This window comes from Nothoprocta perdicaria, unplaced genomic scaffold, assembly GCF_003342845.1.
Source record: "Nothoprocta perdicaria isolate Ctin4 unplaced genomic scaffold, notPer1 scaffold_12, whole genome shotgun sequence".
Classification (NCBI taxonomy): Eukaryota; Metazoa; Chordata; class Aves; order Tinamiformes; family Tinamidae; genus Nothoprocta; species Nothoprocta perdicaria.
Window position 1 is genome coordinate 1,550,294 of NW_020454316.1, and position 24,817 is coordinate 1,575,110.

Here is a 24,817-nt window from a genome sequence, read left to right on the forward strand (position 1 = left end):
CATCAGCGCCGCCCCCGGCTCATCCCTCCGTCCCGGGACCCTTTCTAGGGTTACAGGATGGGCCGATAGCATCGCGCCGCGGCCGCCGGCGCTGTCAGCGGCCGCGCAAGGACGCCCATCGCGATGACCTTCCCCCTCCCTGCCCGAGCTGTTATCGAGCCCTCCTCGCCAGCAAGGATAATTAAAACAAGGCTCTCGCAGGAACACGCCACGCGAAGAACTGAAAGTCTCTTGCAATGAGTCACTCTCTGAGTTCATCGCATTTTGTTTACTATAAAGCTCCTCCATAGAAAAGTCACTTAAAGCTCTTAAAATCAAATCTGTTTTTCAGTATAGAGAACTCCCACTCTCGTAATTAAGGGGAGTTTTGTGTCTTCTTTGCGCTGCCAGAGCTTTACGGTCCCCTTTCCCACCCACGACGGCATGTGAGAATTCCAGCTTTTAAGCGGCTGGGTCAGGGACGGGGAGCGCGGGGCGCCCATGGATCCGAGCGCTCCGGGGCTCCGTCTGCTCCGGGTCACAAAACGGGACGKGGGCCCTGCTGCTGTGACAATGCATGTCCATGGAAGAGGTGTCCAGGCAACGTTTCCTCGCTGCATCCGCTCGGAGCGCTGGACATACCAAACATTCCCAGTCTTTACCGAAATACAGGAGATGGGAATACAGGCGTGAGGAAGAGGAACGCCCCTGTTATCCCATTTGCAGCTCCTTGGCCAACACAACCACCTTGCTGCCTTTTTATTAAACCTGAGAGCAGAGGCTGGTGCCAGCTGGGAACRTCGCTATTCCCGGTGAGCTACAGCATCCAACTGCACCTCCCGAGCTGAAATAAAGAGGACTGAAATAAATAAAGATTAAAGCCGATCTGAAGCAGCCCCCAGCTCCATCCTGTATGCATTTTTTTTGCTATTTGCACTGTGATAGCGCCCATGGGTTGAGCTCATGGAACAGGAACCCACTGCGGTAGGCGCTGCACAAATGCAGAATAAAACACTGATCTCCGTGGGTACTTCTTGAAAGCAGGGAAAACCATTTTCTAGGAGGTTCAGCTTCACTCTGTCAACTCAAGTCATTCTTATAATAAGAATCCAATTTGAGAAGATTTTAAAATTATCCCAACTTGGCAGAATATAAGAAATATTCTCCTTCTAATGCTCTCCAGGGTTGACGCCATTCTTTGGAAAAGTTACGCCAGGAACAGATAGCCGATAGAAAGCTCAACGCACTAATCCAAAATGCTTTTCCTTTTCAGAAAAAYGTTGGCAAGGCGGGAAGCTTCTACCCAGTTTTGAGCAAGCAGCGCATTAGCTAAAACCTTGAATTTTGGAAGAATTTTAGAATAAAGCAGGGATAGGGGACTAGTGGGCAGGRCACAGGGGATTTTAGGGGCATTTTCCCATTTTTCTCTCTTTCTGCCCAGCTCCAGGCATTGGATAAAAACGAAGAGCAGCCCCGGCCGCTGGCCCTGTCCGCCCCTCATGCCGGCGCTTTCCAAGCTCTCTGTATCAGCAGGAAAAGGCAGTGGGCAGCATAAATTAAATACGAGTCAAAGGGAGGGCAGCAGGTGCCTCCTGAGCTAGCGCTCGCCCTCTCGCCTTCACAGCCTTGCTTTGGTCCCAGCTTTTTGGACCCCMGGGTTAAGAAATCCACAGGGATCACACGGATGGTGAGTGGGATCCTGGCAGCTGAGCTCCCAGCTCGGCCCTCCCGAGCAGGAAAACTCATTTACAATGAACATTTAGGACTTTTTCCTSAAGTGATGCTCAGGAAGTGCCTGTTTTTAACCACTTTGCCGGCCCTGTGCTGACCCACACCCCACACCCTGCACAAACAGCAGTCCCAAAGCAGCCACTTTTCTCCCCAGAAAGGCGGGCAGGACTGGCCCAGTTCGTGGCCTCGGGACACGGAGCAAGATCCGTGTGGGCTCCAGCGCRTTGTGGCCGTCACTTGCACCGAGACCTTAGGGAAAACTCTCGCCCTGGAAACTGGGAAAAAGCCTCCCCAAAACGTCCATCTTCTGCAGGGCTGTAACATCCATCCTGCTGCAGGGCTGGGTAGCCTGGCCGGGCAGGGAGCCCTCGAGCGCTCTTCGTTCGCAAGAGCGACTGCATCAGCCCCAAACCAGCTATTTCTGACCAAAATTCTCTTCCAACCAAGCAGATTGTCGCAACGACATCAGCAGCGCTTGCCAACTGGTGGCTTGGGGGCTTCAGGGCTGGAAATAACGCCAGYCCTTTGCTCCCAATGAGTCGATTCCAGTTTTGCTGGATTAAGTAACCTCACGGGCTCCTTCGCTTCCCCATCACCGAAAGAGCATCCAGCAGCAGGGAGCTCAGCGGAAACTSGGGCAGAGCTTCCAACTTCTCGTGCACTTCAGGAGTGGGAAGGAGAGATGCGGGACAGCCTCCCTGCAAAGAGACACCAGMAGTGACAAGGACCTCTGTGCACCCCAGCACCCAGTGGCTGCACCCACGCGCCCTTCCCCACGAGGACAAGGCAAAATTATCAGCTGAAAAGCAACATTCTGACAGGCTGCCCCAAAAAAACCGCCAAGGGCTWTTTTGAGCTTTGCATAAGGAGGAAAACACCTCAAAAGAAGATGAACTCCCGCGTTTCCTTAGTGCCAGGAGCAGCGGCTCCCGGAGCCAGGGCTGCCGCCGGCAGAAGCCGCTCCGTGCACGGGGCAGCGGCTGCGCTGGACGCCCCAAATCCTCCCTGGATGCAAAGCCAAAGGGGAAAAAGAAAGCAACCCAAAGCCTAAATAATTAAAATGTCATTCAAGCTCTAATCCGATATGAGTCACTGTTACAAAAAATATCTTAAACATTCTTTCAGGAGTGGGGGATAATTATATTCCTCCCTATCTATTGATTTTTCTCTACAATGCAGATGTCAAATTTTCCACGGTTTTTCTTTTTCTCTCTCTCTCTCTTCTTTTTTCCTTTCCGGAGCGGGTGTCAAGGAGGAACAAAGCTCTCTTTCAGACTTTTTCAGCCCAAAATTAATTCCCCCCTGCAAAAAAAAAGGCACAGCCGGGGCACTAACCCGCGCCGGGGCCTCGGGCCACGTCTGCGGCGGCTCCGCGGACCCCGGCACCCGCGCACAGCTCCTAACTTGGAGCCCATCGAAAGACCCTTTTTTTTTGCATCTTAGCACCACAAATGATGGGAGGGGAAAAAAAGGGAAACCTGGAATTCTGGAGCCTTGCTGAATTTTGGGATTCGAGTCGCTCYAGTTCTCAGCACTGCGTTTGAATCGGTGCCCGTGGGAAGATGCTCCCAGGCAGCACCCAGCTTCTGCCCAGTGCTCCCACTTCCATGCAGCTCCCCRTGTGTTTTCCCAAAATGCCTCACAATTAACAAAATATCGAAGCTCCCAAGAGCAGCTCATTGGAGAGCTGCAGCTTTCTGACAATCCAATACATTTTCTACAATTCTCCTGTGCCCCAAGGCTTGCGCTAGGACCACAGAACAGTTCACACACTTTTAAATATTTTTRTAATTTAGGAGCCCAAATCAACTTACTTTCAGATCTCTGTGTAACTAGGAGCTGCAGGAGGCCTGGCCAGGCTGCCTACACCACAGAGCTTCCTTTTCTCCTTTTCCTTTMGGGAAGGTGCAACTCGGGCACTGGGCTTGGGGGACCTCCCTACCCAGCCCCGAGAGCAGCAAACCAGCAGCTCCAGCTGGGCCTCAGGGTCACACAAACCCCTCRTTAAATGAACAGCTGATCATTAAAGCTCTCCCACCCCTTCCACACCCAGAATTAAGGGGCTAAAACACCTGCTTGGGCAGGCAGGGGTAGATTGACCCTCACCAGGTGATGGTGATGATGATTTAAACGCCCTCACTTGTGCCCTAGCACTTGCACTGCCAGTTCGAAGTCTGCAACCGCGTTCCAGCCCAGTGATGGGATCTCCCCAATCCCTAAGCCCTGCCCAGCAGAGCAGGTCTAAGGAGCAGGCTGCCCGTTGGCAAATCTGCCTGCCGGGAAGCCGAGGGGTGCAGGATATGGAGCCTTGGAGCCTCTTCCCCAGCAGCGCTTTGCTCGGACACGACCCACCCGAGTCTGAAAACAGCGGGGCTGGGTCAACCTTGGAGGACAATCAGCACCCAGGGCAGCAGCGCAGGCCATGCCCTGGGCCCTGGCAAGCGCTCGGTGCCAACGCTGCCCCCGAGTCACCAGCAACACGGGYAGGAAAAGCACCAAAACGGCCCCCAGATTCAGCGGGGACGGAAAGCGCGTTTGGGAGCGGGAAGTCACCACTGCTGCTGGGCTGCGTTAGTGGCTGCTCGCTCCCCCTGCTCCCAGAGAGCCCCTTTGAGAAGCAGCCCGGCCGCAGGGGCGTTTGATTGACTCCGGAGCGGGTGAAAGGGGCTCTGGAAGCACTTGGCACTGGCGGCTCCGGCCCTTTCTAAGGCACTGGAGGAACAACAAGTCTTCCTGCCAAGGGCTATTACCAGACAAACGGAGAGAGATCAGAGGCACAAAGCGGGTTGCTAAGGAGTCAAGTGTGGGATCCCTGCAGCGAGGAGGAGGGCTGCAGCTGGGACGCCAAAGGTCACAACGCTGCAGACATCATTTTCCAAAAATTCCCAGGAAGCCCCGGCGCTCGAGCCGGGAGCCTGGCCCCGCGCGCYTCTCCCATGAATAAGGAGCAAGGCACAAAAGAAAGCGCCCTTTCTTCCCCCCCGACCCACGCTAATGTAATAAAACAAATTAGAATAATTATTCTCAATTTCAGAGCCATAATGCCCAGGATCGGGGCACGCTTGTCACCAAAATGACAACTACATCCGTTTGATTCTCCTTCCTCCCCCCCCCATCTTTTCATATTTACCAAGATTGCCCAAATTCCAACTTTTATTTCATTACATCTAATGCAATTTTACTACAGGCATCCAGATTCTGTTTGCTTCAAAGCGTTCATGGCTTTTGCCAGAAAGTTCATCTCCCTTATTAGCTAATCACATCCCCACCCTTTCCAGTAACCTTTAAAATGCCACCCACGTTATGACACTTTTAACAGAATCCAAGGGAAAAACAAAACAGAAAAGCAAGGATTTCAGCATAAGCCACTCGTTTCTAAAATAATTCATTGCTGTTAGTTAGCAGAAGCATTTTTTTATAATCCTCTGTGAGAACACATATCACTGAGTGAAAGACAGGCAATATCTTTTATCAGAAAATAATTATGACAAATTACTGCAAGAATTTATTGCTAATTATTGCAAAGCTCTTCCCTTTCCTGGAGACAGTCCTTTTAAGTGATCTTTCTGTGAAAACCAGGGGAGAAAACCTCTCTTTTTCGCACACTTGGTGCCGCGGTGGCTGCGGAGCGTTGCAAGCGCCGCCGTTTGCAGCTGCAGCACGTTCAGAAAGTGAAATTCAGGGAGGCGAAAATAAACCGGCGCTTGTTTACTGCGGGGATGGCCCGTTTGGATAACAGGGTCTCTGGGCCGCAACACCTGCGCGCACGACGGCGAGATTGGCAGCCTTAAACCCGAATTTCCTTGCTTTGGGCGCTTTTAAATTAAAGTGGTAATGTGCTTTAAATCCCGTTTCCCTGCTTTTCCACTACACTCCTCAATCCTTTCCTCCAGAAACTAATCAAGACGTCTCGGACTCACTTGCACTCCCTGCTCCAGTCACCTTCCCAGTAACTTGTTCCATATGGGTGCGAGCCGTGGCTGCTCCGCTGCTCCCTCCCGGTTCCTGCAGCCCCTTGTCCAGCTTGGCAAAGCTGGGCTCAGCCCTGCAGCCCTCCCATGCCAGGGAGCGTCCTGCAACCTGCTGCATGCGGATCCCGCTGCAAAATAAAATACCTGCAAATGGATCCCGATGCAAAGTATTTTATATTGCAAAGTATTTTATTTTGCATCGGGATCCGTTTGCAGGTAATCCAGCTACAAGTGGATCCTGATGCAAATACCGGCTGGAAAGCTGGCGGAAGGAGCAGCTCTCTGCTCACGGGCCAAGCGAGGCGGCGACGCTGCAAGGTCTGCAACGCGCCGGCACCTGCAGAGCCCCCCGAGAGCTCCACGTGGCGACGGTTCGGGGAGAAGGGGCTGGGAAARATGCACCAGGGACTCCCAAATTCCAAATTCCTGCAAATTCTGATTCCCAAACACATATTCCTGCAAATTCTGATCCCCTAATCCAAATTCCTGCAAATCCGACCAGGTGCTCTCAGTGCATCTCCAGAGCGCTTATCTGAGGCAGGGGAGCTGCTGCCCCAGCGAGGGGGAGTTCGGCCGGGCCTCCCGCTCCTTGCAGACACGGAGCCTTTCCAGACACCTGCCCTGGGCTCCGGCAGCTCCGGAAATCGTGCTTGGAAATCCAGAAAGGATTTCCACTAGAAATTCTTTTCTAACTAGAAAAAAATCCTGAACTAGGAGATTCCAGCACAAAGCATCAGCTTTGGGTTTTCAGAAAACCCATCAGATGGGTTTTCTGCTGCAATGTAGCTCTTGAAATGAACCTCACCACTAACTTTGGGACCACCTCTTTTGCTGGCACGTGCAGCGAGCCCGTACGTGATGTTGCACTCACCGCTCCCAGCATGATCCTGAAAATGAGCCAGCGAAAGCCCCAGATGACGATGCGGGAGGGCGGGCTGTAACTGGGCACCCGGGACAGGGTCCACAGCGGGCACAGGAAGATCCCCAGGAATCCCGTTTCCAGCAGCTGCGATTCCCAGCCTGTGGTGGCAACATGCGAGAGACAGAAAAAATACAGAGAGTTATTACAGAAATCTTAGACGCTAGCCTTTCAAAATATTTAAACATACAAGAAGAAATATTTTTCTTTCATTTAACTTGAGGCAACTCAAGCAGCAGTAATACACGTATCATACCGAGCCACGTAAAATTAAGACAATTTATGAGACAGTGTCAACTCAGTAAAACACATCACTATATTTGTAAATGAGTTTCCAAATACTCTTTAGTATCTCTAACCATATTATTTAAATTTCCCCATCGATGACATAAGTACATTTGGCAAATTTGGCTGCACTGTCTCTTTCTGAGCATGATCTGCCACCTTTCCCTGTCATCTGCACAGCTATTTTATGCAGTATGAAGCAAGAGAAAATACGTAGTTTTATGAATCAAAGGAAACCCACAACTTTGAGCACCCTGGCAATCGGCAAGATGACCCAGGAACACAACTAACTTTTGCCACTGGGGATTGCTTTAGATTAGGCACTGAGCGAGCCATTGAGAACAGAAGTTCTCCAAGAAACCAGAGTGGGGAAGGATGTGCAAATCCAGTAGTGGAAATGTGCTTTTGCATCGCTCAGACTGCCCAGGGCCAGCAGCTTTGACAACCCCCGTGTGGGATTTTCACSGTGAAGCTGCCGGCCCCGGGGCAACGGGGCTCCGTCCTTGCTCACTTGCACTGGGCGGAAAAAGGGCTCCCGTCATGGAGAGAGGACAATTAAAATCACATCAAGTGATTTTGCCACCCGGCTGCAACCCGCAACATCAAACGTGGGCAGCTCTGCGCTCCCCAGCACGTCCCCGGGGACGTGGAGCTGCTAGGGAGGGCCCAGCCAGAGCCACAGAGATGATGAAGGGACTGGAGCATCTCTCATGTGAGGAAAGACTGAGCGAGCGGGGCCCGTTTAGCCTGGAGAAGAGAAGGGTGAGAGGGGATCTCACCAATATGTAGAAGCACCTGAGGGGAGAATGGAGGGAGGAAGGGGCCAAGCTCTTCTCGGTGGTGGCCAGTGACAGGACAAGGGGCAATGGGGACAAGTTGAAACCCAGGAGGTTCCATCTCCATGTGAGGAGGAACGCAGGGAGGCTGGGGCRGCTCCTGCTCTGCAGATCTTCCCAACCCACCTGGATGCGCCCGGGTGCCCCGTGCTCTGGGTGTCCCTGCTGGAGCAGGGGCTGCACTGGATGATCCCTAGAGGTCCCTTCCAACCTCAGCCATTCGGGGATTCTGTGAAACTTTGCATTTGCACTTTGCATTTTATTTCTCCCACAGGGCATACAGAGCAAACACTGAAACGATCTTTCGGAGCCACGGGGCTCTGCCGGGGCAGTCAGGCCTCCGCTGCCTCGCAGGAAACGATGCTGCCCGAAGCGCAGGCGCAGGGACCCAAATGCAGCCGCTCCAGCGCCGCTTCGGCGGGTAGGGAGATTCCCCCGGGGCCGGGAACGCCTTTCAGCCCCAAAACCAGAGACCCCATTGCACATGAGGGCTACACGATCAGAACCGGTGCCCACACTTGTTGTCACACGAGCAGCACTACGCCGAGGTSACGTTAGCAGCAAGGGAAGCAGTAAGAGAAGCTCCTGTTTGTCTTAATACAATCAATCCAATCTCTAAAAACTAAACGCAATAATTTTAAATACAGATTACTGCGCTCGGAGCCGCTATTAAAAATAACCCCCCATTCTTCCCGCATGCATCCCGCGGCTCGCAGCCCAGCTCCTCCACGTGCCAGAATCAGCAGCGGGAAGGGAAGGGAAGGGAAGGGAAGGGAAGGGAAGGGAAGGGAAGGGAAGGGAAGGGAAGGGAAGGGAAGGGGCGCGCGCCGCGGGGCGGCAGCTGCAGTGGGAGCGGGCGGCCAAGCGCCGCCTGAAAGGCTGATTGTTGCCGAGCGCAGCCGCGAGCGGCGCTTGTGGCGCGAACTGGCACCGAAACGCTGGTGGGTCTCGCGCGTTGCTGCCGCCACAAGAATCCCACTGTTACCCGCGTTTTCATATGGTAATCACGGCCCTCCCCGGCAGACGCGGCCGATGCGCGCTGGGTCGCTGAGCAGGGCGGCCACAGCACGTGGAGCCTGGGGGTTATTTTTATTTCATTTTATTTCATTTTATTTCATTTTATTTCATTTTATTTTATTTTATTTTATTTTATTTTATTTTATTTTATTTTATTTTATTTTATTTATTTTATTTTATTTCCAGAGCCGGCTCCAGCGGCGGCACTGCGTTGGGGCAGGGGACACGCCGTGCACGGCCCGGACTCGGCTGCTCATGGCTCATGCCCGCGAGCTCCGCATGCTCGCCCTGACCAAAGGCAGTGCTGGAGTGGAGCTCCTTGGAGAACAAGCTAAGGGTGCAGAAAGGCACCCGGAGCCCCTGATATTGAGGATTCCCTCCCGGGCAGCCGGCCCTGCATGGTGCAGACCCATCCTCTGCACCGGCACCCACGGCCCAGCCAGCTCCTCTGCCCAGCACCAGGACTCCCTTTCCCGCTGTCACTCGTGCTCTCATCCCCATTTTCACTCATGGAGTAAAGTCTGCAGCTTGCCCAGTTTTATCCTTGTTCAGTTCTCCTCTCCTGTCCTTGCGCTTCGTCTCTCCAAGAACCCGAGCTGCTCCCGGCCTCTCCTGCAGCCGCTTTCCCGCATCCCTGGGGCTTCCAGACTCCTGTCCCGCTTCCACCTTCTCCCCCAGACTCAGTCATCAACTTCTGCTCCTGATTTCACCTTAAAACTACAGCTTGGTCTATGCCTTAAGCTCAGAGAAAAAGCAGACCCAAGGGGGAATGGATTTTAATAAGGGTCACCCTTGCCTAGGACTTATCTTTTCTAGGCAGAACCATGGGAAAACGAGGCCCATTTGGATGCCGCTCAATCCGCCACAGAGGCACTYGGCACAGCAGGATTATGGGGACACTCAGGGCAGCAGATGGGCCAGGGCTCTGGGGACACTGAGTGTGGCACCTTTTCTCCCCAAACCTACAGCGAAGCAGCAGGGACGWCTGCAGGGACAGCAGGGTGACAGAGCCCTGGAAGAGGCTGCCCAGAGTCTCCTGGTGTGGAGATCTTCCCAACCCACCTGGCCGTGTCCCTGTGCCCCGTGCTCGGGGTGTCCCTGCTGGAACAGGGGCTTAGGCTGGATGACCTCAACTCTTCTGTGTGACCTGCAGCAGCTTGTGGTGCTGGACCCCCAACAGCAGCAGGGTGAAGGGGGCCGCTTCACTTCCCTGGAAACTGATATCAGGAAGCGGGAGGAGCGAGGGACAGGAGCCTCGTGCTGATGCCGGAGCAGTTGCTCACGTCTGCCCCTTAAAATCCTCCCCGCGTCGGCCGCCCTCCAGCCTCGCGCCGGGGAGCCGCCGGCCGCGGCGGGGAGAGCGCGCCGGAGGGAGCCGCTCCGCGGGGCGCCGCAGCGGGTGCCGCGGAGCCGCGGGCCGCCGGCGCGCACTGATACTGCTGGGAACGCGGGGTCACGTTGCTGACCCACCTGCTCCCGCTGGCGGCAGTTGCAGCTCGTCGGGTTTCAGCAGCTGCGGGCGGCACAATGGGCGCCATTGTTCGCTCCCGCGGCGCCGCCAGCACGCGGGGCAGGGGTTTTTTTTCTATTTTTATTTTTTTTATTCAAAAAAGAAAAAAATAAAATGGGCTGCCAATGGCGGCTGCACTTGCCCCAAACGCGCTTCAAGTATTTGCTACGTGCTCCTTGATGCGGCGAAGCGGAGTCGGGCGCTTTGGGAAATCGCCGCCGGGGAGAGCGGCGGAGAGGCCGGGCCGCGGGCAGCAGGGAAACCCAACAGAAAGCTTTCCCATTGAATTCCCCAAGGATTTCAAATGGCTTGCTGCTCCAAAGTTGGAGAAAGCCCTTCCTCTAGCAGTTAATCTTTCTCCCCTTGCCGGAAAGGCAGCAAATCCCCACGCGGGACAAAACCTCGCTCACCTTCAATCATCGCTAAAAGAGGAGGCACTGAGGACAAGAGACACGTCCAAGTTTGYGTTGAGTTTAGAAGGTTTCCCAAGGCTCCCTAGCAAAAAAGATTCCTGGCAATTCCTAACAGAAACCCCAACCTCTGGGCAGTTGCATAATTATGCTATAAACACGAAAAACCTGCTCCAAGTGCCAGCGGGCAACCCCGGCTCTGCTCCAGCAGCGAAGGCGGCAGGAGGCCGAGCTCCAGGGCGCCCCGGCTCCTGCATCTCGAGCAACCACCTCTTCACAACGGCACCGTTTTCCTTTGAGGCTTATGGCAAGGCCCGGCCTAGGCCCTGCGTCTGYTGTATCTCTGCTCTGCAGAGCATGGTTACCCAAGGCCTGCCCTCCAGCCTGACTTAGGCCGCGCTAGGAGTGTGGAGCAGCCCCGGCCCGCCGCTGCTCCTGCTGCTGCCAGTGCTGCAGGGACAGGACGTGGCTCTGCTCACCCCAGGACACGGCAATCGGCTTGAGGAGTGCCGAGCAGCAGGAASGATTCAAGCCACAAAGAAACCAAAACCCCAAGACGTTCGTGTTTGAGCGCCTAAGYGCAAGGAGAGCTGACCTAACCCCAAAGCACGACCTAAGCTTGGTCAGAGAGAGATGATCAAAAAGGAAGATAAAAATAAGGAAAAAAAGCCAGTTGGTACCAGTCCTGAGGAAAAGACATAAAGGCGAGAGATGATTAACGACCTCTGCACTTCGCAGGGCCTTCACTGGAGGGTCTCCCCACAAAGGGCTCCGACTCTGAAGCYTTCACCGGGTCTTGGGTGTCTGCAGAGACACGAGGAGCACAACAGGGAGCCGGGGCCACTCCGGTGCCACCTCGTCCAAGGGGACCCTCCTCGTGCACCCAGTGCCCGACCCGCTCCCCGCAGCCCCGCTYTGCTCGCACAGTTTTCTCAAGTGCCACTTAAGTGGTTCAAATTTCTCCTTTGCTAAAGAGGCAACAGGCKAGGGAGACCTCGCAGCTCTGCAGCCAGCGGAAGAGTTTGTGATGTTGCCAGAAAATTTGGAAAAATGTTATCGATAACTTTTGTTCTTAAAGTATAAACCACACAGAAAAAAAAATTTAGCATAAAAACTTTTAAAAGCTTCCAAGTGCTCTCCAGGGTAGTCATTAGAAACTACTTAGGTAACAGGAGGGCGATAACAGTGAGTTAATGCAGCGTTAAATTAGCCCTCCTTCCATGCAGAACTTTAAGTGACAGAGGAATCAGTTGGGAAGATTTTTATTTTATTTTTTAAATAATGAAGTTAATGGATTTCCTGTTTTTAGCTCTGTGGGCGGCTGTCATTCTGCGGGATCCGTATATACTGTATTTAATTACTCTGTCTTAAAGAAACTAAAATAATTGCATCCGTGTTGGTACGAGCTCCCCGGCGCCGGTAGCTCCGGAGCGCGGCCGCGGGACCGGCCCAGGCTGCTGCTGGGCACCCAGGCCCGTGGTGCTGGAAGCGCCGCTCGCCACGGGGGCTCCCCAAGGCTCCAGCCATCCCCCGGCACTCCCGGGACACGCTGGAGCTTGCCAAGGTGCCGGACCTCGGTACAACCTGACATCAGCTCCTCAGGACCTGATTTTGGGGGGATTTGCCCTGTTTTCCCCAGTAGAGCATCCCAGGGAGAGTCACCGTTGCTGATAAGTGAGGACAAACACCCAGAGGATGGTGGCAGGTCCCAGGGAGGGAGACCCCGCATCACCCTGTCCATCACAGACCCACACAACTCTGACCTCAAATGGGAAGGGACACGAAGGGCCGACCRCGGAACAAGATGCGGAGCTGGGGACAGAAGCAGGACCCGAGCAGGGGCCAAGAAACCGAGCGCCGCCGGACGACGGGAGCTCTTCAATCRCGGCACGAGGGCCCAGCCGAGCTCCGCGCAAGCGCTGCCAATCCCGACCGATTCCCCAGGGAGGGACAGAAAGCGCCTCTACACACAAARGCCGGAGGCGCAGAACAATCCCGGGCCGATGGGAGCCTCCGAGCGGCGCTTTCCCTGGGAAACCGATAACCTGCCCGCCTTTGAAGCCGCTGGCTCCGAGGCCGCTGGAAGCAAGTCTGGATGGAGCAGCGCTCAGAATCCAGCATGGGGATTTGTGCGCCGAGTTCAGGTGTACGCCGTGCATCCCAGYGCCTGCCAGGTTCCCATGGCGCTGGGAAAATAAAAGGGAAAATACGTCTCATCGCTAAGGAACTCTGGTTCCTGGGACAAATAATTACAACCTGGAAGGGATTTTCTTTCCAATTATCCTTTCTCTGTTGATCTCTTTGAAGTTCATGATGTAACTAGAAACTAGTTACAGTTTTCTGGTGAGTTTTTGCTCTGGAAAAGCGCACTGAAAGTATAAAAAGAATAGCTGGTAGCAGAGCCAAGTGCAAGGAGTCGGGAGCTTTTGCCATGAAAGAAAATAAGTAAAACCAGAATGTACCCAAAGGACAAGAACAGCAACGATTGGATTTTCATCTCCCAAACCAAAACAAGCCTTGGCTTTGAGCTGACCTACATGTCTTACAGGAACCGTCTTCTCCATCCTCTCGGGATGGCCAAGCAGCAGCCTGCGGATAAGCAGGTCCACTYGGCGGGACTCGGACCTGCCTCAGGCTGCCGTGGCCACCAAGGTCGCTGTACAGCTCGATCCTGCTCCAGACAGACCTTTCCGGCCTTAGGGAAAAGGAGCCCCATCCGCCAGGAAGAGCTGCACCTTATTCCCATGTGCAGAGCACTTCGAACATCGGGAAGACACTAGGGCCAAGGGAACGAGGATCCTTTAGTAGACATAAAGACACTTTGGAAGTCAGAACCGAGTTTGAAATACCACTTAATCACTTTGATGTGCATCTCTTCCAGCTTCAGTTCTTTCTCACTCTGCTTTTCCTCCTTATCATGCATCGCAAACACCCTCCTACAAAGAAGAAAGCCCACTATTTCCAGCTTCCCAAGCAACCTGTTGAACACATTTTATCCGTGCTTTATGGACAGGCCCCCTGCAGCACTGTGCCATGTGCCTGCGGAGCTCAATTGCTAAAAACAGGTGTCTGTTGGGTGTTAAATCTATCTTCGGGCTGCTGTGGCAGCTTAAGAAACCATTAGCAGCTGTTAACATGGCCAGCACGGCAACATGGGCGCGCAGCAGCCCGCTCTCCTCCCCGGCTCCAAGCGGCGCTTCCCGCTTGCGCACGTCAAGCAAGAGCAAATTAAAACCAATACCATGAAGGCACCTGGCCAGCTACTCTGCTAGCAGACCCGCTGCAAGTCGCAAAATAAAAAGCACATTCGACAGCTTTTTCCTGCTGCAGCAGGCCCGAGTCCCGTGTCCCTCGAGGGGTCGTGGTTCTGCCTCCTGCAAGACCACGGTTCTCACCAACTTCTGCACGATAACCAGTTCTGAGGAGCAAGTCCCTCACCCAGCTCCCCCTRCAGAGCAGCATCGAGTTGAGTTGAACCTCTTGTTTAGAACGTTCTCTTTTTAAGTTTTTGTTTGAATATACTGCCCTTTTAGTAAAAAAAAATACAGTCCTCCCTACAGCTATTCATAAATTTCAAGTCAAAGATACTCATCCATCCCCACAACCGCCATGGGCTCAGGAGGGTACTAACGGAGCTATCAYCCCAACAATGAGAAGTCCACGAGCAGGTTATGCCCAGCCTTTGGGTTTAACCTGGGAGGCAGCCCCACAGAGAGCCCATGCTGCATGCCAGCTCCTGGGCACAGGCCTCAGTTTTGCCTTGGGCATGGGCCAAAGCCGCTTAGCTACGGCCTCAACACTTGGCTTGGCCAACCCTCCTGCACGTGACATTATCTAAGGGGCAGCAAATGCAGGGAGGTGACGCTAGTGCCATGGAGCAGGTGGGGAAGCGAAGCCTGGCGAGAGCAAGTGTTTGCATGGCCCCGATCCACCCAAGGAAGCAGCAACAGCATTGGAGCCAAAGGCACCATCAGGGAAGGACAGAGGGAGCTGCAGAGACCGGGTCCTCCGGAGCAAAAGCCCTCCCACCCCAACACATGTACACCATGAGCTTCCTCATTCTCCAAGGGACTTTTCTCTGCCCAGAGGGAAGTTTATTTGCAGGATTACAGTAAGATAAGGAAACTGGTTTTGCTGCAGCGTTTGGGACGGTCTCCGCTCAGCGGAAGGGAGCTGCCCCGGTGCAGCGAGCGCCCTTTGCAGCGGCCCCGCTAACTGCGCGTCTGCAGCAGCGCAGGAGGGGTTTAACGCAGGCATTTCTCAACACGCAGAGTTCACAAGTGGCCAAAATGACTAATGGGACCTCAACACCCACAGCTTTAACCTCCAAGAACAAAGGAAGAAAGAGGAAGGAAGAACCAAACGCGGATCTCAGGAAATCAGAACGCTGCTTTCAAAACCCAACTGATTTTAAAGAAGATCTGATGGACACGTAGGAGGGAGCAGCAGCAGCAGCTTTTTGGCAATTACAGGACAAATGCCAAAAAGTCAACTGCGTTAGGAAGTTGTTCTCTCCCTGCACAGTACAAAGAGATGAACAAATATATAAACAAGCAGAAACGCTGGTGCTCAGAGACCTGACCACGGGCCAGCCCTTCCCAGTGCTGAAATTTGGCTGTTGATATGAGAAAGATTAACTGGATCCGTCAGCTTTGAACTCAGCGCTGCRGCAGCTAAACTGACATAACACACACACACAAAATCATAATCAATAAAAGAAATCAGAAATACGTTGACATAGCTGTTTCCAGCCACGGCAATGCTTCTGCCTCCACWCTGGAAGGGGACGGGTTTGCCCATGGCTCTGCCCGATAATCCACTGSCCCATGCGTGGAGAATTCCCCAGCCTGCAGAAACAAGACCCACCACCCGCTGCAGAGGTCGGTGTTCACCTAATGCTGACTCCTTTCGAGAAAGGCCAACAAAGGCCAACAAAACCATCCTGGGGACATCTTCACAGCCATCAATTCACTGYTCTCCGGGAGAAGAAGCCCTGCAGACACCTCTGCCCACTCTGCGGGAACCTCTTGCGGCCACAGAAAGCCATTCATACCTGTCCTCTTCATGCCTAGATCTTCAAGGATGCCCTACGTACCCACCAACTCCCCCACAGGCACTTTTCTAATTAAGTAGCCTATTAAAAACCATACAGTTTAATCTAATGCTCTGCCAAAGGCAGCCCCAAACGTTGGCTCATGCTCTGCCYTGGCTGCTCCTGCTATCGGTGCAATTCTGTGCCCCAACCAAAGTACATGCAGCCCTCCCCGGAATAGACCCAGAAGAAAGAGAAATAAAACCCGACTCTTCAGATCCCAGGTCATTCYTCGAGCTCTCTTCTCGAGCCTTCCACATTATTTTGCTTCCTTCGGGACATGTGCGTAAACACCCTTTCCATCTGTATCAAACAGGAGAATAAACATGTTCCCCTTACTACCTACAAAAGAGCAGGAGGAAATAAATAAATACACAACYGCAATATGCTTCAAAACAACATTTTAGACTTCAGCTGATACAAAGGAAAATGCTAAACATAAATCAGGTTAACTGTTACGCTGAAAAACAGCCAGATGGGGAATTCACCCAATGTTGTTCCTATTAACATTCCAGTCACTCCATTCCCTCGCAACATGGATAGATATTACTTGTTGAACTTCAAAATCTTCGATGCCGGTGAGGGAGCCGGGGAGACAGACACCCTTATTAACTGAACCCAACAGCTGCCAGAATTACCACGGCTTCCATTTTTAGGAAGAAGCAACTTTCAGAGCCGCAAGAAGGCRAAGAGATGGAGAGACACAAAGCACGGTTATTTATTTTGACAGCTGCGTTTCGCTGGTTTTGACTGTTTGTGATGGTTCTGAAAGAAACACTGAAATCTCCTTAAAAAAAAATAAATTAAAAATAACGGGGCTTTAGTAATGCCAGTCTGGCTCAGTGCTCTTGCCAGCAATGTGGGAAGCGGGAATGTCCCCGGTCTGCCCCGGGGTCGGGAATGCCGGCGCTCCAAAGCCACGCGCGATCTGAAGGCGGAAGGCCGCGAATCCCGGATGGACAGGGCCCAGCAACCGAGGGGAACCCGGAGCGGCCCTGGAGAGGGATCCGGGCGGGAAGGGGGCTGCATGGCGGCCGGCCGGGGGTCCCCGCGCGCTCCGGGCCCGGAAGCGACCCCGGGACCCCGCGCCCTGACCCGGCGCCCGCTCCGCTTTTGTCATGGTCCTTGTTAGCACCGCGGCGCCATGGCAACCGCTTCCTCCTCCCAGATGGCTTCCATTGCTTAAATCCATACAGGTGTCAGCGGCCCGGCCTGAGAGGAGTATCCATAGTAATGACCCTGCTTAGCTTTATTGGTTTAAAATAAATATGAACACGCTTCCCTTCAGCGGAAATTAGACTTAGCAACACAGGCTATTTAGCATTAATATATTCCAAATATTTAACTTGYGCACGCCTGAAGGGCAGGATAAATTACCAGTTCTAGGCCTTTTATTTCCTGTGCCTGAAAACGGGTCGCTCCTTCCTCGATGCACCTTCAAAACCGGCACCAAAAGCCCAACAGGCCAAAGGCGGCCGGCGTTAAAATGTGCAGCCCGATGGCCCGGTCCTGTCCCTGGCCTTAAAATTGGGCTTGAAATGCAAGCAAGGAGGTTTGCTTACTTCTGTGGCCTTAATACCCCTAAGTATCATTTTTGGGGGAGAAAAAATAGGCGTTTTTAAAAAAAAACATAAAAATAGCATGGAAACTTCCATGCTATCCTCCTCTCAGAGAGTTCTGGGGTCAGCCTTGATGAAAAACAGCTTATTTGGTGCTTGGGCTCTACCTCTCACCCCTTGTGCCACCACCACGTCCTTGGGGACAGGAGCAAATAGGCTAGAGGGTGACGGCTGCCACATGCCCCTGTCAGGAGCATCATTTGATGGGAACTCTCCGGTTGAAGAAACCGTGGACCATGGAAAAGCGATGCCTGGAGGTTGGCAGAGCGTGGCCAGGTCCCCTCCGAGCCAAGGGCCACCACAGGGGCTGCTGCTGCTGTCCCACCCCATGCAACGCCTCATATCAGTGCCGAGGAGAGGACAGCACCTGGAAACCGTGAATATCCCAGCGTCAAGGGAAGGATATTGCAGGAATACAACTGCCTTTCCCGGCCCCTCAACCTTGCATCTTACAGATAGGCCCCGAGATGCCCTGCTCGAAGACACTGCTAATGGTGGCACCAGGAGGGTCACGGCTGCAGACTTCGATTCCTCCTCCTCTTCCATCAAACCATTTGCATATAACACRGAATTAAGCACACTACTTACCTCTGTCCCAGGGTATCCGCCACTGCACTGTCTGCACAACAGTTGCTGCAGGACCCRGAGAGTGGTCAAAGAAGCCTGGAACTCCCGACACAAGAACTTGGCGAATAACAGTTAATATTTTAAGCCTCGCATTTCTGTTTTTATTCGGGTCCACATACCATAGCCAGTAGCAAAACACAGCAACAAAAGGACAACCCAGAACCCAGCCCCACCTTTCCTCCAGCCAGAAAAGCACTGAAAGAAACCCACACACAGGGGGAAATCTTGCATTTCAAATCACCCAACAATTTAGTTGGCAAGTTGCTGTTTTCTCCACTGTTCCAGGAAACCATTTCTAAAATCATTTGCCCTTTCCTTACTTCATACAATCCTTAACAACCCTTTACTACTAAAGACATCCCTGTTCTTGAGCATCTTCCCTTCCCAGCTCTGACTTCGCCCACCTGAATGAGAGGACTCCCTTATCCCTCAGTGGATCCTCCAGCCCCACTTTCTGGGCAAAAGACGCAGGTTAAGCGCTTGAAAACACATTTATCTACAGCCAACTTCAAAACCAAACTCCCTTCCCCAACCCAGTTGCGAAACCGCAAAGCCTTTACATTAAGGAAGGAGAGAGAGAAACACTTTCGCACCCCTATCACGCTCGCGCCGGCTCCGGTGGGAAGCTGCCAGCTGGAGGGATTCAGGGCTCCCTGATAACRCGGATCGGGGTGCGGGGCTGGCCTCCGGAACAGTGCGGAGCGGCAGGGCATGAGGCAGGGCTGCTCACAGAATGACAACTTTTGCCTTTCAACTAAGAAAAATGTTTCTGYGTAAGCCACTGAAACCAACCACATGAAGAAAACCACTCAGAGTAGTGACAACTGATATTAAACAGTTATTTACATATGTCCCAATACCACAAAACTCTCACACCCGCTCAGCTCTCCCCACTGTTAAGAAATCCAAATGACTGCAGTTCATGAAGTCAAATGTATGAAATAATCATTGGCTTTTCCATCCTCAATTTGAGGTGCTGTTACTGCAGGCTGAAAACCTGTGCACACTCCATAGCAGAGCATTATCCAGCAAGGGGTCAGGTAACTTCTCAAGCATTCAGCAATGTAAAAACAACCCTAAAATGCAAAATAGCAGGTATTACTTGCAGACTTACCATTAAAATGGAACCAACAATCTTGCAAAGCAGGGAAAAAACCTTGCAACTTTTTAAATTAATGCTTAAACTGCCAGTGAATGGGAACACCTCTAAAATAGCTCTTCAAAAAGCACATTGTTTTTATTAATAAAAATAATTATTCAGCCTTTGATGTGATCTTTCAATAATTAATGGGAAAGTTGTTGGTAAAGCTGAGGGCTGAAACCCGGGTAACTGGAAACATCTGCAGAGGTAGCCCGAACACAAGCAGGGCTTACGGGGGTGATTTATCATACACCTGAGGCCCGGGCATGCTCACACCAATAAATCCCTGCATGGAAAGGAGGAAAAATGTTTTATTTAAAAATCATTCGAAACACAGCCCGGCAACCAAAAGCAATTCTAAAGCATCTGCATTATTTGTCAGAATAATTACTCTATAAAATAGCCCATTTTTAAATGTCCTCATGTGAAGTAAACTTTCATACAAAAAAATACTGCACCTCCTCTTTAATAAATGCAGCAGAGCTCAATTGATCTAGAAAGCCATTTAAGAGAGAGATCAATAGCTTTTTAATATGACACATCTCTACACTTTAAAGTGACTATACCGGCAGATAAGTACAGATACTAAAGATAAAACTAAAAAATAAATAAAAAAGAAAAGGTTAAACAAGATTTTTATATTTTTATATATATAAATATATATGAGCGTGTCTGTGTGTATGTATATCTATATATACACACACAGACAGGTACACACACACGGTTGTATATTACACAGAGGTATAAGAACCCAGTAAGAAACAATCGTCTCTTTTGCACAAATTTACATCTATGGAACATGAAGCCTAAGAATAATAAAACAAATTATTTCTGCAGTGAGAAATGGAATCACCTGCAGGCAGTATGGCCCTGGGATGCCATTTGCAGGGTTTTGAACCCAAAAGACCGGCTGCCTCCATCAAGACAAGCTGCCGGCAACGTCACATTAGGGGTGACGTGAAACACTGGAAAAAACCATCCGTGTACAGGTAATTTTCCAATCGGAAGGGCTGACCCTCCACAAGTGRCATGTGGCAGGGGGGTCCTGGTTTTGGCTTACTTGAAACTGACAGAGGAGGAAAATTTCAAAATGCTGCTCGTGATCACAAGCTGGAATTAAGTGGCATTCAGTAAAAATGTGCACCGATTCCTTCTGGACATAAATCCAAAAGGTAAGATTGTGCAATTTCAGTACTTCATATTTAATAATAACAAACAGATGGGAAAATATTATAATAAATTGTTATAACCGTCCAAGCTGCATGCCAAGAAAGCCTTGGCCGTGCTCCCTGCTTAACCAGCTCTGTGCCATTTTCACTGCGCAGATCCCAGAGGACGCAACGCTCCCAAACACGGACACTGCACCGAGCTGGGAGCTTGGCAGTAATTACATTAAACCAGCTTCTGAGCTGCACTTCAAGGCAGCAAAGCAAAGCACGAGTTTGGAAAGTACAAGCAATGGCGGGAAGAGCAGTGCCCTGTCCTGGCATTTCCCACATGCTCTCGGAGACCTTCCTGCACGGCTGCAGACGCAGGGGAGCCAGCCAGGCCGCGCCAGCTCCAAGGCGGCCGCGAGCCCCTCCTCGGGGCTCCACGTGGCACCAAGAGCCCTTCGTGCGCCTGGCACAAGCCAGGGGCTCCGTCCTGCAACCCTTCCAGCTGAGCTCGGCTTTGGCYGCGGGATTGCACGGGAGCCAACACGGCTCCAGGTAGCACACAAAGCGGAAAAGGAGTCCCCATCTCCTCCCTGATAAATATCCCCAACAAATGGTTAAATCCAAGGTAACCTCATGAACTGCTGCATTCCAGCCACCTGCTCCGCTAAAACCCGTGGCTGGTTAGTCCAGTTTTAAGCCTGGGAATATATGAGAGGAATCAAAATCCCACTACTGAAACGCTGCTACTTTGGGCACTGGGTCTTAACCAAGCCTTTATGGAGCAGCGTTGCACAAGGGCCTGCAAGCACCTTGGGGACAACCTTGTCCTCATCTTGTGTCAAGGACAACGGGATGGAGAGCTCTGAGGAAGATGTGGACACTGGTTCCTCCACTGCGGGCACCCACTGTGCCAGCTCCTCTTCTCTCCATGGACAAGAAGACCCCTTCTCCATCCCAGGTTCAGGAACAACGGCTTCCTTGAGGAACCAAGTCCTCTCCTGCAGCTAGACAGAGYGAGACACTCCGAGTGGCCTCCTCGCCAGGGTTGCAGGCCAAGCGGCCTCGCCGCCACCACCTCTCCTGCCGACCTCTCCAAGCTTTTCCTTGGGAGATTACAGCCCGGACAGATAATCCTGGCATGTGTGCAGCCCCCTGTCCCTCCCAAAAGAAGAGAAAACCACAAGAGCTGCAATAAAAGCACCAACTGTTCTGAACCAAGGCACGAGAGCCAAGGTAGCGCAGAGGAGACTTCAGCACTGGAAATTACGGGCTGGAATTTGCTTTGAAATCCTGACACTTATCTCTTTTGACTAACATAAAATATGTACCTTGGCTCACGCTCACTTCCTATACGAGACTGGGAAGAGGATGGCTTCACACTGCGGTTTCACCCAGTTTAGAAACGGAAGAGAAACCCATGAGAAAATTATTTCGCTAGACTAAAAATAAATAAATGATTTTTTTTTTGTAAAGAGTCAAAGGGAACATGGTGGATTCAACAAGGAGGACTCAATGAGACCCCCTAGTCGTAGCAGCAAGTTGCAGAGATGCACATCAAACAGGCTTACCCAGGTGATGTGATGCTTTCCGAGAGTAAAATTGGTATTTTGTGGCCCAGGCTCCCTGGGACGGCACTCACCACAACCCAACGGGCAGAGACGTCTCCTCTTTGTGCCCCCGCTCTTCCATTTCAGATTTTGGACACTCTTTCCTGAAAGGATTTCTCCTGAATTTTGGATTTCAGATGATACCCCGGAATCSAGCCAAAACCATTAACTCTGCAAAGACTTAAGTGTAGAACTATGCAAGCTCATTAAGTATTTTCTTTGTATAAATCAGTTCCGAGTTTGCTCACATTTAAATCCTGGACTAGGAAAGGGTTTGGAAGTACAGCATGTCTGGTTGCTAATTGAGCCTACAGATATCATCTTCATTTGACTCTGAGGGGCTTCACCGTTCCACTTTTTCTTCTTACACATGCCAACACTAATGTAAGAGCACTTTTTGTCATAAGTGCACTCAATTTCTACGTTTCTATATAATAAGTGCATACCACAAAACATCTTTTTCTCCAATTCACAAAAGGAGACAGGACAAAGTTTCAACAATTTCAGAAATGTTGACTTCATTTGTCTGGTCTAGAAAGCTGTCCAAACCAGTGCATTCCCCAGAAAAACCTCCGTTTCAAGGAAACAACGTTCTTGGACACGGGGACGGCAGCGCGAACTCTCGAGCCGGCTCCATTCATGTGGGCGCTTCWTTTTGCAGCAGTTTCTGCAAAGATGATGAAGAGCAACAGCTCGCTCGCTGCTCAAGGCACCCAGCACTTAGGGGAAGATCAAACTTGTCCCTCATTCCGTTAACCAAGGCCAATAATTCCACCCACCTTTATACACGGAATGAACTTGAAAATGCAATAAGCTTCATAATAGAGACTTGAGAAAATGAGGGCTTTGGAAAGGGACACTGCCAGCATAAAGACACTCACCTCTTCAGCCCTAAGCAGCATCGAACGGGCAAATAAATACCCTTAAAAAGGAGCTTTCAAAAGAAACGAGAAAGAATCAGCACAGAGCACTACTCTCAGCAGGGACAAGGAGGCAAGAGAAGAGCTCAGCGCACACAGGATTAATCAATCCTGTGAYTGATTAAACAAGACACAAGCTCTAGACCAGAGCTTTAATTTGTCCCAACTGCAGCTCATTTCRGAAGATCAAACCCACTTAATGGGAAGCACCTGAGCCTACAGAATGCCCTTCCAAAACCACCATGCTCCAGACCCAATCCAGAATAAAGGAAGGATGAAGATTATCCTGACAGAGCTAGATTCCTCCAAAAATGCCTGCAGTTCCGTGCCCAGCTCTCACTGAGCTTGCCTAAGTGTCAATTTGCCACCTCCTTCTGCTGCTCAGAGATATTAAACCCTAAAACTTCATTGCAGTTCTACCAGCTACCTCGGGAAGACCCGACCAGGGCCAAGTCCTAACCATCCCCAAGGAGAACGGCTCTCCAACCTCACSTTTGGAGGTACCTCAGCCTTTTTAAATGACTGTTGTAAAACTCTTACGTGTGTTACAGCAGGTCAGAAAAGGGATCCAGAAACAGTCCCTGAAATATGGGGTGAGGAGAAGAGCTCGGCACTTGCTAGTCATCCAACTTGGCTTTTTCCAAGGAAAATCACTGCCTGCAAAAAGGATTTTTGTTTGTTTCCTTTAGATTAAGGCTGGGACAAAAGTCAGTCACGAGAGCTGCGGAGAAACAATTTGCTTAGGGAAAGGGTTTCCCAGTTTCTGCAAGCCCAGCGTTCCCATTCCACCCACTTACATTCCTGGATCAAGAGCAAACAAGATCACATCCGCAGGCCAATCGGCGGTTACCCAGGTCGACATGCAGGCGACACAGCAAACTGCTGAAGGAAAATTACTTACACGGAAAAATCGCGTTCGGAAAAGTTATGCACTCATCGCCACCGCCATTTACATCAGGCCTCGTTAAGAAGTATTTTATCCCTTAAAATCATTTGCATAATTGCCGCAATCAAAGGCACTACTTTACAGTAATAACTTTAATGGCAGATTTTTCCTTAAACATTCTTTTTAAAAGGTACCTCCCAAGCTGGGTGCAAAAATAAAGAAAAGGTGACACTCGGGAGACGCCTGGTGTGAAGAGGGACCGTGTTTCCTTTGTTTTGGGCTTGCTTTGTGGAGGACCATCCCACGGAAGGTAGAAGAGCACAACCAAGCAGAAATAAAGCATCCCAGAACCTGCCACTCGCCCCCATCCCGGTGGACACACCAGCAGCTACCTTGCTGTATCCAAACAGTTTTCATATTCACTATCTGTAATGTTATTTATGGGGATGGACACACCAGCAGCTACCTTGCTGTATCCAAACAATTCTCATATTCACTATCTGCAATGTTATTATGGGGGAATCTGGCTCCTTGCCAGGCCTTGCAAATTAGAGTCCACGTCTCACTCTTCAACTCTCCTTCCCGGATTACAGGTCGGCAGCAGCAACTCCAAAGGCCGACAGGAGCACGGAGCAGCCCGAGCCTGGGGCCGTATCGTTAACAGGTTGACAGCCGTTTCAGCAGTTTGACAACAACGCAAACCACCGGCCCGGCATCAAACGGGGCCGGCGGGCTCTGCATTATTTCATGCTCCTAGTTCGGTGGTTGCTGAAATCCCAGAGCAGGCAAGGTACTGCACTTAAGGAAAGCAGGATGAGAAGCCTCGTCTCCAAAGACCTTCTGGTTTAAGGGAGGACGCTCCAACAGCAGGTTAGTGGAGAAGCCAGCTGGAATTTCACCCTCCTGCTCTCGTGGAGAGCCTCAGGTCTGGCTGGCTTCTCCACATGGACATCTTCACGTCCACCCTTAGTGCTCCTCTGGCAACACAGCTGCATCCCAACGCCACAACATCCTCCCCAGAGCCCAAGTGGGGGCATCTTGGGGCTGCCCAAGGGGACTCCAAGCCTGATACCCAGGAAGCTCTTCCAGCTGGATTTTGGGGGTCACTTC

General features: G+C 51.6%; 1 protein-coding gene across 2 annotated transcripts in view; it reads right to left on the reverse strand.

Annotated features, from left to right (window-relative positions):
- Positions 1–24,817, reverse strand: part of LMF1 (lipase maturation factor 1) — a 126,297-nt gene that overhangs the window by 79,016 nt on the left and 22,464 nt on the right. For both annotated transcript variants that reach the window (XM_026054023.1, XM_026054024.1), the window contains one exon: positions 6,553–6,701. In XM_026054023.1, coding sequence (XP_025909808.1) covers positions 6,553–6,701 — 149 coding nt within the window. The remainder of the gene's footprint in view (positions 1–6,552; positions 6,702–24,817) is intronic.